Consider the following 19515-nt stretch of genomic DNA (forward strand, 5'->3'; position numbering starts at 1 on the left):
ATGGTATAAAAATACAAGTCACCTGCTTTTGATTTAAACCTTTTTACATTCCATTGTTGGGCTGCTACACACACAGGAGACATTTAAATGTCAAAAGCATAAAGTAATTCTAATTATTGTTTTACCAAGCCCTAAGCAAGGGCTTATAACATCATTGAAAGTCTACTAAGGTCTGAAAAATTTGCCCTACTTTTATTAATTTGATAATGACTTATAGGTTGCCTTCTTAGGAGCTCTAACAAACAGTATATTGCATAGAATTTGGCATGACTTAACCATCTGATGAGCTGTAATACCCTAGAGCAGCTGAGCAATATCTCCTATGTCCTCATGCCACATAGTTCTGCGTTTATGTAATTGTGTTCCTGAAGGCTCATACTGTGTGCTGAAATAATACATCTTGCAAACTAATGACGACACAGCCTAATGCACAGTAACCAACCTGACCAAAGAATGGCAAATTAGGTAATCCAATGAATGACATTAGCATAGCTCTCATCATAGTCTTCTGTATGTAGCAATGCTCAGTACATTGACTGAGTCGTTGATGCATAACCTCCGTGAAAGACAGCTAGTCAAACTCATACGTGGCATGCATGTATATACATAAGTTTGATGGCCGCTATACAGCTCTGCATTACAGACTTCATGCCATGATTCTCATCACTGAGCTCTCGGTGTCCGTCAAGGAAAGCGCCCGCACTAGGAACTATTTTGAAAGATGCTACATATCACCATGTGCAAATATGGCATTTTGTGTTCACAGTAATAGCAAAGTTCACAAGAACGAAATTTTATTATCCTCCACAGATATACTCATTTTAAACTCATTGACTAAGACAGCTTTCAGGCTTCCAGGTGGGCAAGGTGAAGTCCTCATACCACACTTGTTCCCCAAGTTAAACCTCTCTCTGCTTTGTTATCTCGGAAAACTCTGCCCAGTTCTTACTTTCTGATGGAAGAGAGGCTGGGATTCTGTCCTTCCTGAGACGGCCATGCCACTGGGGTGGCAGGAACATTGTTGGCATTGAGCCAGTCTGACGTGGCTTCCGTGGCAAAGAGCTGCATTTAAAATGGAAAAGTCAGTTATTGTATCACAGGGAACACTTCCACAAAGCAAAGAAGACTACTGGGTCATACATGTCATTTAAAACAGAAATTATAAGAAACCGGTGAGTATGAAGAGCAATACGATGCCATGAATAGGGCTTTGACTCAGTACCAGTCATGGATATTTTAAGTATTTTTAAATTATTTGCAGTGGTAAAGATTTTCACAACCTCAATTGTAACTGCTTTTGTAGAGGAGAAAAATAAAAAGTACTCACGGCTGATTATTGATTGTTATTAGGTCAACAAAGCCCACCACCCACAATCCCACCCTGAACGTTAGGAGTTACTTTGTTTTACTAAACCAGGCTTTGTGTGAATGTATTCACAGAAAAAACATTTCACCTATAACCGTAACCTAGTTGGAAACCATGACGACACGTGGAAAGGGAAAAGGATCAAGGGGAAATATATGGAAATGAACTGGAACTTTGTTCCAACTCTGTGTAAGCTTAACTTTCTAAGTTTATGATAATTCTGTTAAAACTTAAAACTGGTCTCTAATTTTTTTTTATTCCAGTGAAGATTTGAAACTATCAAGTTAGGATATGTTCTGAGCTATTTAATTCCCTAAGATTTTTCAATATCCCTTTGGTGGATAGAGTTTAATGCTGACAGAGAACAACTTATACAAAAATGAATAGCACATACCTTGAAGCCTTCATTGTGTAGTTGTTCAGCCACACCGAGGAATCTTGGACGGAATGATTGCTGAAATTAAAGAAATTTAATAAAATTCACATTTTAGATGTACATGCCACCACAAAAGGCACATATTGTCAGGTGTTTTATATTTAAAGATGACACGTTTTATCCATTATCCTCTTATAGTGAGTATGAGGTCTTACTTATTTTTCAATGCATATAAATTCCATCCATATTGTCTTACTCTCTGCTCTCCTACTTTCTACCCCGTCCTCAAATTTCTTCACTGCCTTTTTAATCCATTTAATCTCTGTAAATGCAGAGAGACCCCAGTTCTGCATGGATCTGTTTCCTGGTCAGAGAGTATTTATCAATACCTTGGTTAGGCGCTCAATGCCAAGTCCACTTTGCTGGATGTTTTGCCTGTTAATACCTGTTCTAATTGCTCAATTGAACCTTGTCCTGTCCTGCAGTTACTAGGTCCTGTCCTAGCCACTCATGCATAGCGCCCTGTAGTAAATCTCATGTGGAATGAACTTTTGCATTTACTTTAAGGCAAATAGTACAAGAAAGAACTCTGGAGTCACAAGCTACCTTTCAAATCCTGGCTTTACTGTTCATAGTTGTATAGAAAAGTTAATGTCTTTGAACTTCCATATCTTCATTTTTAAAACAGCAGTGAAAATAATATTGTGCCTACTTCTTGGGGCTCCATAATAAACTCTGTAACCTTGAACAATGTACTTAACCTCTCCACAATGCGCTTTCCCCACCCGTTAAACAGGAATAGTAACAGTATGAACTCAACTACCCAGTGCATTTCAGGCCGCATATCTTATGACACCCCCAACATGCATATCCGTAATAAACTTTGTATATTTTCTCCTGTTCATCTGTCCCTGCTAATTTATTAGCCCAGATAGAAGAACTTAGAAGGCGAGAAGAAAAAAAAGCAATGTTTTAGCCCCCACAAGTCAGTGAATGAATTTAAAATGAGAGAACTACTTAAGCATTAGAAGGGTGACTTAGCATTGGCCGATTGATAGTTCTCATTAAATATTATTATTATTATTCAAATAATTGTTTGTGTTCTTTCCAGAGACTAGATTCCAGCCCCTGCACCTTAGTCTCCAAGCCTGGGTCCCTCTACTGGCCGTCACATGTAAACACAAACCAACTTCCTCACATATATTTTACTTCTGGACAGGCTTCCCAGCGTTGCAGCTCACTGTTCAGATATTTTCTTACAGTTCATTGCTGTAATCTTCCAAGAGCCTCAGCTGGACCCATATAATTTCCAGGTCCTGCCTTCCCTGGATTCCTGCCCATTGCCATCAGGATTCCCCAGTTTTGAACAAACAAACCTCCTTCCTGTGGCCAAAAGCCAGAATTTGCAAGACAGTCGTCAGGGTGAAAGAAATCAGACCTAAGCGTTCTATCCAAAGATCAGTCCATGACCTCGAGCTCATTAACATAAGTAACTAAGCTAAACAGAGTATGCAAAATCATACAAAGTTAAGAAAAAAATACATTCTGCTTTAATGAGAACATTTTGGCTGCTTCCCCTTACAAAAAGTTCATACAGCAATGACATCATTTGGTCACTTTACTAAATGTTTTACAATCTATTTAGGAACCATATTAGTCATGGTTGAATAAAAATCCTGGATAGGATCTTCTTTCAGCAATTTAGAGAAACTACAAATTATGATAACAAAACATATCAAAATTGTTTCACAACTTTGATAATGTCCAGCCCGTAAAACCTCCTAATATTTACTTGCAAAGGTTTTCTGAGAACAAATCCAAATCCTAGGAAAAGACCCCAAAGACTATGTTCAAATACAGAATTCTTTCAGATTCTGGCTCTCTCAATCCCAGAACTGCAGTTTTCTGAGAGAAAACTACTGGCAAATAGAAAAGATAAATGCAACCAGATAAATCTCAGTTAAGGCAGGCCCAGGGCTTATTCATGACCGTCTTCTTGAACACCAATTGTAACCATGCCCGGAGAGGTAGCTTTCCATTTCTGCTTAGGACCAAAGAAGAAAAAATGGGCTTAGCAGTAAGAACCTCATAGCGAGACACAAAAAATAAAATAAGTATAAAATCAGAGAGTAACTCAGTGATGTTAGGGCAATTTAATGAGCTCGGTGGCAGTCTCTTTAAGACCAGATTGAGGCAGAAGAATAAGCCAATCTTTTGTTCAAGTTTGATTTGCTTGGAAAGCAAAGGACTGAATTAGATGGCATTTTAGGGTTTCTGCATGTTTTAAATTCCTTGAAATATAGCAGATATACATGAAATATTTTAAAAGAACATTTGAATTTTGGAACATTACATTGTGGCCTTTTGCTAAATAAAGAAGAGACTTAAGTGAGTGCCAAAGTACATCAGAAGGCTCACCTTTATGGTGTCCAACAAATACTTATGGACTAATTGGTGGATTAGTCATGAACTGAACAAACTAGTCTCAGTCTCTTAAATTTTCCTCTAGCAAAAAGTCACTGACAATATATGGCCATGTGATAACATAACATTGAACTACTTTTCTAAAATCCCATTTCTCAAGTACAGTGAGTCTCCAAATGTGGTCCCCTGGGAAATCGGCATCACCTGGTAACATGTTTAAACTGTGAAAACGTGGGCCCCACTGCAGGCCTACAGAATCAGGAGCTCGGAGAGTGAGTCCCAGTAATCTGCAATCTAGCAGCCCCGCCTGGTGATTTTGACCCACAACAGTGTAGGAATAGGAGGGAATAGGACATAGGAGGACCATCTTTCCCTCATTTTAGAATTTGAGGTGAAGATGTACTAAACTTGGTCAAAACACAATAAAAAATGTTGAGGGAGGAGTACTAGAATGCAATTATATTTTTCTTCACCATTTTAATGTAAAATAAGTCATCAAGTCCTCTCAGACCTGCAGATACCATTTTCGGTGCTGTACCCACGTGAAAGAGATAAATACCCTACATGACAGTCCTGGCAGGTCCCAGCCAGGCGACCCTCTGCCTTCTGGTCCGGGGTGTTGGCATTCACAGCCACGTTATAAACTCCTACCAAACATATACTGAACACTCGTGACACATAAAAGCAGCCTCTCTACAAAAAGAAACTGCAGCTGTCAGCTCGCATCTGAGCAGCCCCAGATTTAATAGCTGATTGAAAATACCTGGATAAAAACCAGTTTGTTACTAAAGCTGAAGAGTACAAGCTGATGTATCTTCTGAAAAATGTGTATAAGAAAGAAAGTTCTTTAAGAGTAAAATGTATACATATGGCTGTATAGATCTCCACCAGTTGTCATTTTCACATCACTCCAACTTTGGACGGCAGAACAGAAAAGCCAAGTTAATATTGTGCGATGCCTGTGCACTCCAGAGGACGTCTGGATTGACAACTCTGTGGCCGTTCCTAATGACTCTGTATTGAAGATAAAAGGTTATTCAAGTCACTTGGAGTTGTCTTTTTCAAACGAAATGCTGGCTTTGTGTTTCTGAGCGATGCTGAAGCCCAGATGTCAGGACAGCGTTCGCCTCTCCAGGAGCCTCGCTGAATAGCCAATCAGAGGGGACCGTAGCGGAGAGCTCTTGCTCTAGAGTAAATCACTTATTGTTAAAGGGTGTTCCAGAAAACTTCAAAACAAGGCAGACTGCCTGCCTGCTCACAGCAACCATAAATTAACCCTGATGGGATGAAAGGAAGCTGGAAACATCGCAAGAGAATCAAAGATGATTTTGTTCCCATATAAACCTGCATTTATTATGCTTTTCTTATATCAGGATCCAGGATGGTGGAAAGCTTCTTGGTAGAGACACAATGCATGTAATAGTTAAGTCGGCAAAGATCCTTTGACAAAATCTAAATTCTGATCCCCCCCCCTCCCAAACTTCTAGTTACACCCAGGTTGATGTTATAAATATTGCTAATTTCCTAAGTAATTTGACTCCTAGGATTTAACCTTAGGAGGGTGGAAGCAGAGGGTCTGTGTGTGTAAATGATTAGGGTGGGAAAGAGAAGAGAAATGAAAAGTTAAGGAGACTGCTATAAAACCAACTGGTGTACGCATGCATCCCCCCACACCCCCACTCCCCGACAACCACACAAACTATTTACTAAATGTTTCAAAGTGGCTGAGATTCTCTAGTAATAATTACTATTTAAAATATCTGTTAAACCATCAACAATGAGAAAAAAAATATCTCCTGGCTCACAGCCACTTTCACCTCTTTGTCATTCTCTTTTCCCCCCAATTTACTCCTACAACCCATTGTAAAATATTAATAATGAATTAAGGTTTCCTCAATTAAATCCAATTTAATCCATAACGGGCAGATGGATCAGGCTGGAGAGATGAAGAGAAAACGACATTTATCTCAAATAAATGGGATAGATATTGACCATTCTCCCCATTTATACATGTGAAGGAATAATAAGGGAAATTAACTGGAACAGTGCTGGCTATCAATGCTCTTCTGTGAGTGAAGTCTACACACGTGCAAAATGGATGATTATCTTAAGAAATAATATCAATTATGGATTCTCTTTCTTAGTACTTCATTACATAACTCATGTAAATTCCTTTCCTTGTATTTACTGACCCTAACACCACTTATATATTAACAGTATTATTTGGCTCCTTTTAAGTTCTGACTGTATATATTCTAATGAGTTTTTGGGACTTCTTCTGACCTAATGGAATCCTGTTAAATAAAATGATTTTTTTTAAAGTACCATGTATCCTGAGATATGGAACCCTAATACCTTATCCACAGTTGCTATAAAGTTTGGGTAAAAGGATGTGATTAGATTTTATCCCATTCTAACGAAGAAGATGCCCATGACTTTTATAGCTAGTAACTCTCAGGTTAGTGAATTCCATCATACTGTTCAGCTAAATTTATGACTACATATTTTTTAAATCACTACAAATGAAAGTCCTTCATATAGTAACAGTGCGACGATACATTAACTGATGGTGACAGCAGCTTTCCTGGCTTTCCGTATAAAGCAGGTCAGAAAATGATTCTTGTACATCTCTGAAGGCTTAGAACCATGCTGACCAAATTTACAACAGCTGAAAATATTTTATTAAGTATTTCTTTAAATGTTTTTACCTTTGTAATTAAAATACGTATATATTTAAATCCCTAACCTTATGCATTCATGCACAGGGAGAAAGCTAAGTGACTCACATAGCTGCTGGAACACTGCTTTCTTTAAAAAAAATGAGTACATGGGAAAGTAGAAGTTCAATAGACAGAAACTCTTGCTTAAAAAACTCTTTGCCCTGGCCGGTTAGCTCAGTCAGAGCGTTGTCCCCAAACACCGAGGTTGCGGGTTCAATCCCCAGTCAGGGCACACTCCAGGAAGTGACCAATGAATGCACAACTAAGTGAAACAACAAATAAAGGCTTATCTCTCTCTTTCTCCCTTCCTCTCTCTGCCTCTCTAAAACTGACTAATAAATTTTTTAAAAAAAGAAAGAAAATTCTGTTTTCTGCCAAAAACTCTTTTTTTTTTCCCCCTGCGAAGCAAAAATTCTGTTCACTAAGGCCAAATTTACACAAATATTTCATAGGCTCAAATTTACTTTGCCTCACATTGCCCTGCAGCACTGGAACCAAACAAGGCACAATTTTATACATCACTGCCTTTTTAAACTGGTATTTTAAAATGTTAGCGCTGTGTGATTAGTTGTGAAGATGGGGATTAAGGGCATGGTCTCCCCTGAATGCCCCCAGGTCTCCCATTAAACTTTCAGCCATAACTGGAAGTTGGGCAAATACTCTCATACTTGCAACTTAATAATACTTAATACCCATTTATAACATAATGAGCTGCTCCTACAGCGTGATGTGTCTCTGAATTGCCATTAGGCTTTGCAATTGCAAGTCATCTTGTTAGTCTCTGCTCTAACTGCTCACCATCACCCTTTTGGCACCTTTATAAAAGTAAGACCTCAAGTTACTGTTTGTGGAAACTTCTCCAAAGCCACTAGCTTCCCAGTCTCTAGGGTCTAATTTGCAAATATTAAGACACCCTAATGAGGTGATATGTATAATAATCACCCACTGGCTTGAGAATACCTGGTACTGCTCTAATTATATTTTAATGATTTTTATGTAACCATGCAGGGTTTGAGCTTATTAAAAGTATGGTAGGGGTAAAATAAAATATAAGAGCATCTATTGTTTCCAAAAGATCCAAGAATTGCAAAACTCCAAAAAAAAAGATAGTGAATGACCCTTTAGAAGCATCTAGCATTTTTCAGGAAATTTATAAACAGAAGAGTTTTTATATTCTTGCAAAAATTATTCTAAGGAATAGTAATAGAAGTTTCCTGGCTACCATTTTGCACTAAGATTTATATTTGACTTGGAATAATAAACCAATATTTTTCTTTTCTTTTCATCATATGAAGATATTCACTTATAATTATTGCACGCTGCTTGGAATTAGAAGGGTTACCAAATAATAGTATTTCAAGGATCTCCACAGTACACTGTGGGATGTGCTGACTTTTTTAGGACCATTAAGTCATTAGTCATGGAGAGCCGGGCTGAGAAAATGTCTCACATAATGCCCATGTCTTCTTTAACTGTGAATCTTTGACATTTAGTAGAAATTGAAATGTGAATGAATGAATGTAAGAAAAGAAGGAACAGAGGTCAGGATGAAGATAATAGGACTTCAGTTTGGGGGATGGCTTGGGTCCGAGACATGAGATAGCGGTATCCAGCAGATCATTGGAAGTATGAGAGAGCTGAGGATTCGGATTTAAAGGTGATTATTATAGATAGGAGAATGGATACTATAGGCACAGATGAGCTAAAAGGGGGAAAATCAAGAGACAGAGATAGACATAGACAGAGAGAAAGAAGAGGTGAGATAAGACCCAACCTATGGAAAAACCTATGTTCATAGCAAAGAAAGAAGAAATAAAAGAAAAACGTATAGAAATGATGTAACCAAAGAATGAAAGAGATTCCTTTATAAGGTACCCTAAATTTCTACCAAAACAAATACCCTTTCGCTAGAGACTTTTTCTGTCTTCTTTTATTTATTCCCTTATTTGTACTGGCTACTGCAATGGAAAAAGGCAAAAATTAGGGAACATACAGAGAAGAAATGGCCATTCTCTCTGTAAACTGCTGTTTTCTTTGGAGGAACTTACAACAAATCTCCCTCTTCCATAGCATAAGTCCCTTCCCCGACCCATCTCCAGCATGTGCCCACAGGCACGCATGCAACCACACCCCACGCACCTGGATTCCAATCAGGATGCCTTTCTGGGGTATCTTAAATCCTGTGGAAAGCATTGCCTTCAGGAAAGCTGTATGAATACCTTCACCAAAGCAAGCCACCTGTTTAGAATAAATGAAAAGATTAAATAAAATAAAAGGAAGCAAATAATACTTAACCACCTTTACCAAAAAACAAACAAACAAAAAAAACCCACAACAAAAAAACAACAACTACAAATGGCAAGTACTTTACTCATAGACTCCTTTGCTAGATTTTATTGAGTTGCCCATGCAATCTGAATCCAGGGATAAAAACACTGGCCAGGGCAGATGTATCTTATGTTTTTAATTAAGCATAATAAATGAATAAGCAATTATTTCTCTATCCAACAACACTCCATGGAACAACATAACTAAATTCTACTGTGAGTTATTTGGATACCAATCACAGCTTCTGGTCCATAATGTGGTGAGTTACCACATGTTAATATGACACCATGTTTTTAAACAACAGTGTCTGCTGTGTACGCTTTGTAACAATGCATGCATTCACAGGTCAGTAGCACAATTGCATAACTGCTGATCCATCAGTTGGGAGCTATTTCATACAGCTTATGAGAAAGCATTCTGAGCAATCCAATATATCTATGAAAATCTCAAATAAGTTTTTTTTATAATTTTCATAAAATGAACCTAAATACCATGCTACTATCCCTCAATCTCACAGCCATAAGTAAAAAGCAATTCCAAACTAACATATAATATTCTGATATAGAGAAGCTTCATCTAGGGTAATTGTGCTATAACATAACGACAAGTCACATGGCCAGCATAACTAGGACAAGCGGTATATGTGAGTACGATGGGAGGAAGTTCTGCCACGCACATCATCATTTGGCACAGGTACAGAACCACCCTTATATTATATAACACTAATGGCTAGATTCATTCTTTAAGCAAATGACTCCCATCCTGTGAAAGGTAAATTCTCATCACTTTGATCTTCAGTTGATCACCAATATACTATATACTGCACAGCAGAAATTTTTTTGGCCAAGTGCTGGCCAGGTAACATGAGACCTAAGTCAACAGTACCCAAATTCTAAAGGAAGGACCTGGGCCATCCCAACAGAAGTGTGGATACAACACCACATATGATGTTTTAGAGGTTTTCTACTGAAAAACATAGAAAGTAGTCAGATATTCAAGTAAAGATTAGGAATCTAATCTTTCCCACCTTACCATTCCCACCTTACCATTACGAGAACAAAAAACATCCCTTACCTATCTCAGGAGCTAAAGGTTCCTTCAATCCCACAGTAAACCATTTGAACACTGAAAGCATCTTTTCAGAGCATAATTGACATTTCACTATGTTAGAATTATTATTCTGATGTTAGTTATACAATAGACCTTGTAACATCACGCTGAGTGACACTTAGAAATATGACTCTAATAACGGAAGACAAATTATCTCTTTTTATATCTCTGAAACAAATATAACAAAGTAGAAGCCAAATTTCTAATTCTTTTATATTTCCATATTTCAGCAACTCCAATAATGTATGTTTGGAGGCAGAATGGACTTAGGCACTGAAAATAGATTTCCCACACTAAGCAAACAGCATGAAGAAAAATAGATCTCTTCCTGATCTGAGCTCTGGACCAGCTGAGAACAACCACACTACTGAGTGACCATGGGGTCAGATAAAGAAGAAGAGAGTCTCCTGCAACAGCCCAGAAATGTAATGGAGGTCCCCTACTTTAAAGTTAGGTTTTCTCACCTATTAAATTAAAACACACAATACACACCATACACACACACACACACACACACACACACGTGCGCGCGCAACAGCAAAAGAGCTAAGAGAATGTAATTATCAGTCCAAATGCAAACAAGATAGCCATTTATTCCTCACTGCTTGCCTTCCTGTCTCACTGGCTTCTCTCATCACACACCTTGCTTGTAACTAGGCAACCATATAAAACATCACGTATTTGTTGCAATTAAACATTTTCCTCTTTCAGGTTTTTCTTAACACCAAGAGGAAACAATAATGCCTCACACTCGGATGCTGACACTCCGACGGACGTGCACGGATGAGAATTTGAAGGTTGTATCTAGTAAGTTTGTCAAGGGCTAGGTGATTCATAAAACGTCCTGACACTGACATGTAGGGAACTTTCTAGAATCTGACAGCTTTCTACAAGAAACACATTTCACATTGCTGAAGAAACCGTCAGCTGACAGTCCCAACACAAGTGAAGAGGGACATCCAGTGGCCAGCCCCATTATAGGTTTTAGATGATCCGCAAGAGGTTCAAGTGGCTTTGAAAGTGGTCCTGAAAATTTGCATACATTTGCATGTTACACAATACTTAGGTCCACAATCTTTCTAATGCTGTACGTTCACTTTTACATATTGCTAGTAAAAATGTACTGATCAAATCAGGAGGGGGTTGCTATCGATAGCAGAGACCTGAGAACCTGAAAATAAAAGGACCAGAAGATATTTAAAAGATATTGTCAATGTGTAATGCAGAAATAAATTAGGATTACATGTATTATAGTCACATATAAGTGAGAATTTAGACTCTGATCTCCAAATGTAAAAGGTGATCACCCAAGATTCTTAAACCCTTTCAGGCTTACTCTGCGAGCAGAAGTTGATGTCTCCCTTATTTCTACTTACTAACTTACTTCACTATATTCAGATCATCAAACCATATATTTCAAATTAGATTTAGTGTAAGTGTTCATGGATCATTAACTAGTTACCTCTCCAGTGGAAGCCATCTCACATCGCAGGATAGGGTCAGCATCCCTCAGCCGGGGCCAGGAAAACATTGGGGCCTGTCAAAAGTAAAAGGAAAGAGAAATATGTGAGAAAAGTATTAAAGGACTAAGAGAAAAAACATATGATATTTAGTGAATCATCTCTCACACGATTCATTTAGCTTATGGTAGACATGTAAAAAAAAAAAAAAAAAACCCAAAAAAGTTTAGTCCACACATCTGACTTGAAAAACAGCTTTAAAATTCTGTTCCAAGAATTTCTTGAGCTATTGGCCAAAAACTTGAGTTAAATAATCACAAATTATTTCTGTAAATAGGGCCCGTGTGACCAGTCTAAGCCAGTGTTTCTAATCTGGCCTACACAGATTCTTACTGGAGTGATTTCAAACGAAGTCTACTGGGCATTGGTCTACCCAAACACAGAGTTCAAACACATTTTTTCCTTGGTTGGCTTTTGAAACATTCCTCTTCTTGTTTTGATCATTTGAACTTGCAACAAGCCACTTTGCCAGAAATTTCTGTCTGGAAGCTGACTTCTGAGATATTAAACTGTTGTTGACACCTCTTAAAAAGCTTTGAAAAACATTCTGCTTGAAAACACTTTTGCCCAGAACTTTCATATGAACTAGAACATAGATAGGAGTGCTTCCTTTTCATTTACTGTTATCAGTGCAACTCACTAACCACCGAATTCTTATTTCTTGCACATATTCATTTATCTAGTCTAGACTATTCCTCCTCTGAGTCTGGCACCCCTCTAAGTTGTCATGGGAATTCTAGCTTGGAGTCATTTCACTGGGACATTTTAGATGTTATTATACATTCTTGCACTCCAGCTTCTCAATGCCCTCATCTGTTGACATCCACCCACCTTACTAGGGTTACATTAAGACTGACTATATGAAAGAAAGAAAAGATTGACTATATGTATGTAATTTGGGGGGAAAAAGTAGATTTATACCATAATAACTAGGAAAGAAGTAAATTGGGAGATCCAGTGCATTTTTAAAAATGAATACCTATTCATCAATATATTTTGTGGGAAATTGTTTCATACACATGTATGCATGTGTGTGTGTGTGTGTGTGTGTGTGTGTGTGTATTACTGTCAAAATAAAGAACCATAAATTTGAAATGTATAAATAGAACCTTAAGTGGAAAGTATTTTTCAGGACCTTGTTGGTCTTTAAACAGTGTATGTATATATATCCCATTGAAAACTTTTAACAATTCATGTTCTGTCATCATCTCCAGTATTAAATGACACCCTCTCCCAACATTAAAAGTAATGTTCTATTTCAGTACACTATCAAAACCAAGGCATCCTAAATTATTAAGATTAATAAATATTTTTTATTTATAGCTTCAGATTTCCCGTAAAAGTCAGAGGTCAGAGTCTCAGCTGTAACGCCATTATGGTCGAGGTCACTAGAACACATTAAAATGGAATCTTTTGAGGGCATCTAAAATATGCAAGTGTCACCCAAAGATGTCATTCAGTATAAATTAACTTCCTGTGTGCTTCATCTAAAACAATCCAAATGTATTTATATAAAAATCTCACTAATCCTTGTGCTTGTCCGGAAAAGCAGTGAAAGTCATGTCAATTCTCCGTGCACAGACACACTGAGAAGGCTGCAGAGCACGGGGCTTTGTGACATGTTATCATAAGAAACACGCACATATACCTAGGAGATGGGAGAACACACCCTTAGGTTTTCTTTGTCACTCTTTACAAAGGGGTCGGCAATGTCATCAGTTTTACAGCCCCACGGTCAACAGTAACTGCTGCCTCAGCTTTTCACATGAACAAATCGTGCCACTAAAAGTAGAAACTAAGCAAGAGTGGCCCAGGTGGTCAGAATTTAGCCAACACCACAGGGCAAAGACTTCCACAAGATTCATGCATTCTTGAAAGCTTGGCACAATTCAAGCCTTATCCTAAGAATCTATGTCCACAATCCCTGTTGACCAACTAAACTGGCACCGTCGTATATCAGCTGCAGCAACATCGTTTATAACATACTCAACTAGTTGGTTGTGAAGTTACCCAGCTCTAAATGAGTTTTAATTATTGTGAAATACATAGCAGTTTACATAAAGAGACTGTCATGCACTTGCATTATATTTTTCAAAGGAAACATCATCTCTCCCCAGTCTAGCACTTTAGTGAGAAAGTTCATAGAAGATCCAGATTCTTTTTATGGAAAATTGTTCTTTTAATTTTCCTGGAACTCATAAAAGTGACTAACAGATTTTTTTTTTCAAATGCTACCTTAATTGCAACATAGTCAGCAGGAATGATGGGATGCTCCAACGTCGGGAGAAGTTTTTCATCGATGTTCTCTCCAATCATCACTTTAGTGGCCACATCAATGAAGTCAACCCCAAGTGTCTTGGAGACAAAGGGGAAGGACCGAGACGCTCTCAGGTTACACTCGATCACCTGGACAGGTTACAAAATTCAATAGAAGAGAAAAGACGGTGAGAGCCAATGACAACACTATTAATGTTCTCCTCACCAGCTGGGTCCCAGCGAAACTTCAGTGCATGTAATTTATGACTACTATGCAGGATGAGGCAAAAGTCAGTTTACAGTTGCTCTTGTGGAAAATAATACATTCATACATAAAAATATAAGCATAAACTCAGTTTCACATACACACCACTGCAAACCTACTTTTGCGCCACCCTGTGCATATTAAGCCTACTTCATGATAGTCACCATATCTATCTATCTATCTATCTATCTATCTATCTATCTATCCATCTATCCATCCTATGCTAAGCTGTGCTGTGCTGTGCTGTGCTATGCTATGCTATGCTATGCTATACCATACACAGATATAGTGATCTTTCCAATGGGTCAGATTACTCTACAAATCTGTACTAACATATCAGTCCCACCAAGAGCCTGTGCTTTCAAACTAGGAGGTGTTGCATGCTATGAAACATCCCATACCCGGTTACTAACAGTGGTAGGGTCTCAGTTGCTCTGTGGCTGTGTTCAGTAAAGATTACCAGAGGAACACAAACCAATATGACCTAACACAGCAGTGCTGTCTTCTTTAACACCTTGGCATGTCTTACCATGACATCGTTTCCTTTGACAAGAAACTGGACGTTGAATGGGCCGGAGATGGCAAAAGCCTTTGCAATCTTTCGGGTAGCATCCTTCACCTAGATCAAAAGGAAAATAGTATAGTGCTAAAAGCATACCTTAGAGAAAAACCAACAACAAAAAAGTTACAGAACCTTCTATGTATATCTCTTTATATCTACAGAGAGCTATAGACCCTCAAATAATAACAATAATAATAATAATTAATAATAATACAACAATAATAATAGCCACTATTAGGCTTCTACTAATAAAATAATGTGTGCTAAATATTCACAATAGGATATCAGGGGGAAAAAACACATTTTACAGGCTTATTTCTCTGCCAAATGCTTCTGTCTATCTACAATGATATATTCTGGTTTAACTTTGAGGGCTATGTACCCTTTTGATCAATTTCACCCCATTAAAATTAATAAGAAATAAATAAAAAACTTTGAGGGCTAAATGAAATCCTTTTGGTTTACTACTTTCACGACCAAAAACTGAAGACCAAACTCTATACTGATCTATTGACCCAGCTCTTGAGAGGTACAGACCCAGAAACTACATGGTTGGTTCTTCAAAGAGACCAGAGAGATTTCCTTTATATGCTTTTCAATTGCCCTGGACTCTTCAAGGGTAGGTATTATGGTCAGAAAGAAATGGTGTTACCTTGAAGGTAGGGTCGGCATGTCATATGTAGGCATTTTTGTATCTTACAGCCAGAGCTACCCATGCCAACAAGCGGCACTGACTGCAGAAGTAAGAGCTCCTCCCTCATTGCCTTCAGAATCCACCCCAGTGTGCAGCCAGACAGACAGGCCTGCCTAGATTCCGATAGCAGCATTATCAGAAAGACTCACTAAAAAGCCGGGCTTGACCTGCAATACCCGAAGACTAAGGGAACATCTGTGTGCAAGAATTAAGACAACAGTCTCTAAGAAGACACCTAGCGATGCAACACGAGAACGGAGACAGAGTCACTGTTCCTAGGAAGGTCTTTAAAGCAGTGGTTCTAAAAGAGGGGTAAAAAGTGACATATCAGAAAGTTCTGGTTTGAGCTGTCATTAGGGGTGGATAGTGAAAGCGTTAGTTCCAGAAGATTTCTGCATGATGGCTGGCTGCATTCCTGCTTCTGATCGCAAGACATTGCTTCATATGCTGCTTGCCTATAAGTAGCTCTCAAACATCAGCATCAGATGCAGCATAGTTTTCCAAATGTGGTCTCCAGACCAGTAGCAACAGCATCACTTGGAAACTTGTTAAACATGTGAATTTTGGGGCTCTGCCCAGAACTACAGAATCAGAAACTGAGGGTGCCGTCCAGGGTCCTGTACCATAACAAGTTCCCCGGGGAATTACGATGCACATGGAAGTTAGAGAACCACCGCACCAGTGTACAACCAAACACGCTCCAAAGGGCAGTGACGGGAACTATTATCTTTTAAATACCCAGCAGACTCAAAGCAAGGAAGTTCCCCTCCTAATTAAATTTTACCTGGGCATGTCCTACATTGCAACCTAGCTTTAAAAAAATACGTTTTTTTTTATCTTTGTGCTTTTCCCTTTGACTCTTCTTTATAAATGATGGCTGACCTTTTCGATGGCTCCTTGGCTGATGCTCTGTGTGGGCAGCATCAGAGTCGCATCTCCTGAGTGGACGCCTGCGTCTTCCACATGTTCAGAGATGGCATGGGAGACAACCTGGCCAAAAGAAGATTTTAGAAAGAATTGTCAGGCCCCTACTTCAATGAAGCTACTGCCCTGCCCACCCCATTTAATGCTGACAGATGCCTCGAGCACCGACTGGTTTCTTTGCCAAGTCCCCAGTGAGGAGAGTAGAAAGAGCTGCACACGTCGACTTGTCAAGCCTCCCTGGGCATTGCCTGTAGGGGAACCTGAGAGTGGCTGAGAGCTTACCTCCCTCTCCCATTGATTAGAATGGGTATAAATAATAGGAAAAGAGGACAAGTAAACCAATTTATATTGATGTTTAAGAATAGATTAAAAAAAAAACTAAAGCATTTGGGAGGCACTAGCAATATCTTTATCTTTTCCTTCCAGGTTAAGTTTTAGACACTGAAAGGGAAAGAAGATAGGGGTAGATGAGTATCTAGCTAGGTAAGTATCATCATTCAGGTGAATGAGAAAGAACACTTCAGATCTAACTAATGATCTCTTGAGGAGAGGAGAGGAGAGGAGAGAAGAGGAGAGGAGAGGAGAGGAGAGGAGAGGAGAGGAGAGGAGAGGAGAGGAGAGGAGAGGAGAGGAGAGGAGAGGAGAGGAGAGGAGAGAGAGGAGGAAAGCAAAACAAAAATATGCTTGTCCCTTTTATAGGTGAGGAAACTAGGGTAATATGAGAATAAATAGCTCAAGTACATGTGACTACCATGTAGCTGAGTCAGGATTATAAACATTTATCTGTCAGATTCTGAAGTTTATGATCTCGATTATGATACTGTGAATGTTAATAACGTGTGTCTTTGGGAAACGATAAAGCTTAGAGTGGAGGAGAATAATTGGGTGACTTTAAAAGACTTAAACTACAGAGAAGATTTGCTTATCAGATTTATAGATGACTTAAAGCAGACTGACATTTAAGACTCAGTGCTCCTTTTATCACAAACAGTGCTGTGACCTGGGCAAGATATTTCATCTGATTAGCTTTGGCCGCTGGTAAGATGGGAATCACAATAGTATCTGTCTCACAGAATGTTTGTAAGGATGAAAGAGAACACATATTCAGTGTCCCACATGATCTTTTAGTGCACAGTAAGCACTTCATTTTTTTATTGTGTCTAGAAATGAGAAGGCAATAGTCCAACTGAGCTCTGAAAATACTCTAATATATGTGAAGTACTATGTCCATTTCTGAGTGTGTGATTCATTAAAAATAATGTGAATAATCTGGAACATTTCCAAAAGAGGGAGGCCAGGATGATAAGCAGTGGTCCATGTCTGAGACGAGCTTAGGGCAAGAGCTTAGCTTGCAACCTGGAGCTAAGTCAGACCAACAGACCAACTTTACCAGCACGAAACCTTTTCAACATATAAATTTTTCTAAGCCAGTCTTACATTCCCCACCTCCGTACTGGTATGATCACATTATTCTTATTTTATAACTCAGTCTTAAATATTTAAAATATTTAAAAAACAGAAAGATAAATTTTGCCCTACAATTCTGGAGGTCAGGAGATGAGGGAGGAAAATTCTAGGGAAGCAGACTTTAGTTCTAAAGATGGAATATGTCAGATTTCAAGAAAAAACAAGAACAAAACAAATACATATATAATATATAATCTTAAGCCTTTTTGTGCTCTGTATTTCCAAAAGAGTTAAACATAAAACAAATGGCTACCTTCCAGGGAGGCTGTGAAAAAATATTCTCATCTTTGGAGGGTGTGGGATTGAAATAAGTGATTTCTAAGGATGCTTTCACTTAAGATTATATGAGTCTGTGGTAAGAAGTCATCATTACTATATAGATTTTTTTCAAAAAAAAAAAAAGAAGAAGAAAAACCCTCACTTTGAACCATTCATCTGAAAGACCAATGAAATAAAATAACATCTTCAGTCGTGTTTTTAAGTATCTGCAAAGTAGAAAATGAAGGCCAACCTTTTACATTTCCTTAAAGCAAATAAAATGACATGGACTTCCTAAAACATAACTTCCTATATTTCAAGACAAATCATAAATGCCTGACTACAATACAAGCAAACGAAGGAAAGCATTCTTCTCGTTGTCATTTACCCCTGAAGTTGGACGCATCTGTTGCACTGGCGAGATGTGATATAGTAAGTCAATGTTATGGTATTACCATTATCCACCCTGCTCTGTTTGGTTTTGCTTTTATTAATGCAATAAATAGGGGGTGGTTGGGAAATCGAAAGAGAAGAGAAATCAGGGATTCAATTAGGAACTTCAGAAAGAAATGTATTAGATGCTTTTAAAATATCCACTGGAACATAAAAGGAAACTCACAAACAAAAAAAAGTGAGAGAGAAAATTTATTCAAAAAATGATAAGTAGAGGATGATAATTAATTTTGAATCTCATGAAAGAGAATTTCTAATAGTATGAAATGTAAGAAATATGATATCTCTGACACATCAACTGAATTATTAGTGAGTTCAATTTTTTTTTTGCTGGGAAGTTTGTGCATTATTAGTAGAGACCCGTTTTGTAGAATCAGAAACTCTAATCTGTGTTGTTTCAAAACTGCTAAGAAAAAATACTTGATGGGAAGGAAAAGATGGGGGAGATAGAGATAAAGTACTTACTCTTCCTTCTTTGCCGACAGCATCCATTTCTACTTCCCGGGCCCCCTCGACGAATTTTGTCAGCACCACTGGGTGTTCCTGTCACCAAGGGTAAACAGAAGGACAGAACCTTTAGCTGAAATTATCTGTGTAGTGTCAAGTAGGCTGTGTACCGTAAGTAAATACAAGAACAATGCTAAATGTACTACACAAACTCATTAGGCAGTTGTTTTGTAAGAACAAGGTCATTCTCTATTTACAGTGAGACAGAGGGTGTTTCTCCAACTGAACATGGGGTTTGAAATTTCACATATACACTCCTAAGTGAGTTAGAGAAAAGAAGGGACT

The 19515-nt window shown here is 38.3% G+C and overlaps 1 protein-coding gene across 1 annotated transcript in view; it reads right to left on the reverse strand.

Moving 5' to 3' along the window:
- The window catches only part of CPS1 (carbamoyl-phosphate synthase 1), a 127071-nt gene that overhangs the window by 2698 nt on the left and 104858 nt on the right, over positions 1 to 19515 (reverse strand). The window contains exons 29-36 of the mRNA XM_066232804.1: positions 19189 to 19266; positions 16504 to 16611; positions 14895 to 14984; positions 14080 to 14250; positions 11787 to 11861; positions 9026 to 9124; positions 1761 to 1820; positions 950 to 1062 (exon numbers count right to left, since the gene is read on the reverse strand). Coding sequence (XP_066088901.1) covers positions 950 to 1062; positions 1761 to 1820; positions 9026 to 9124; positions 11787 to 11861; positions 14080 to 14250; positions 14895 to 14984; positions 16504 to 16611; positions 19189 to 19266 — 794 coding nt within the window. The remainder of the gene's footprint in view (positions 1 to 949; positions 1063 to 1760; positions 1821 to 9025; positions 9125 to 11786; positions 11862 to 14079; positions 14251 to 14894; positions 14985 to 16503; positions 16612 to 19188; positions 19267 to 19515) is intronic.

Source organism: Saccopteryx bilineata, chromosome 5 (genome assembly GCF_036850765.1).
Source record: "Saccopteryx bilineata isolate mSacBil1 chromosome 5, mSacBil1_pri_phased_curated, whole genome shotgun sequence".
NCBI classification, from domain to species: Eukaryota; Metazoa; Chordata; class Mammalia; order Chiroptera; family Emballonuridae; genus Saccopteryx; species Saccopteryx bilineata.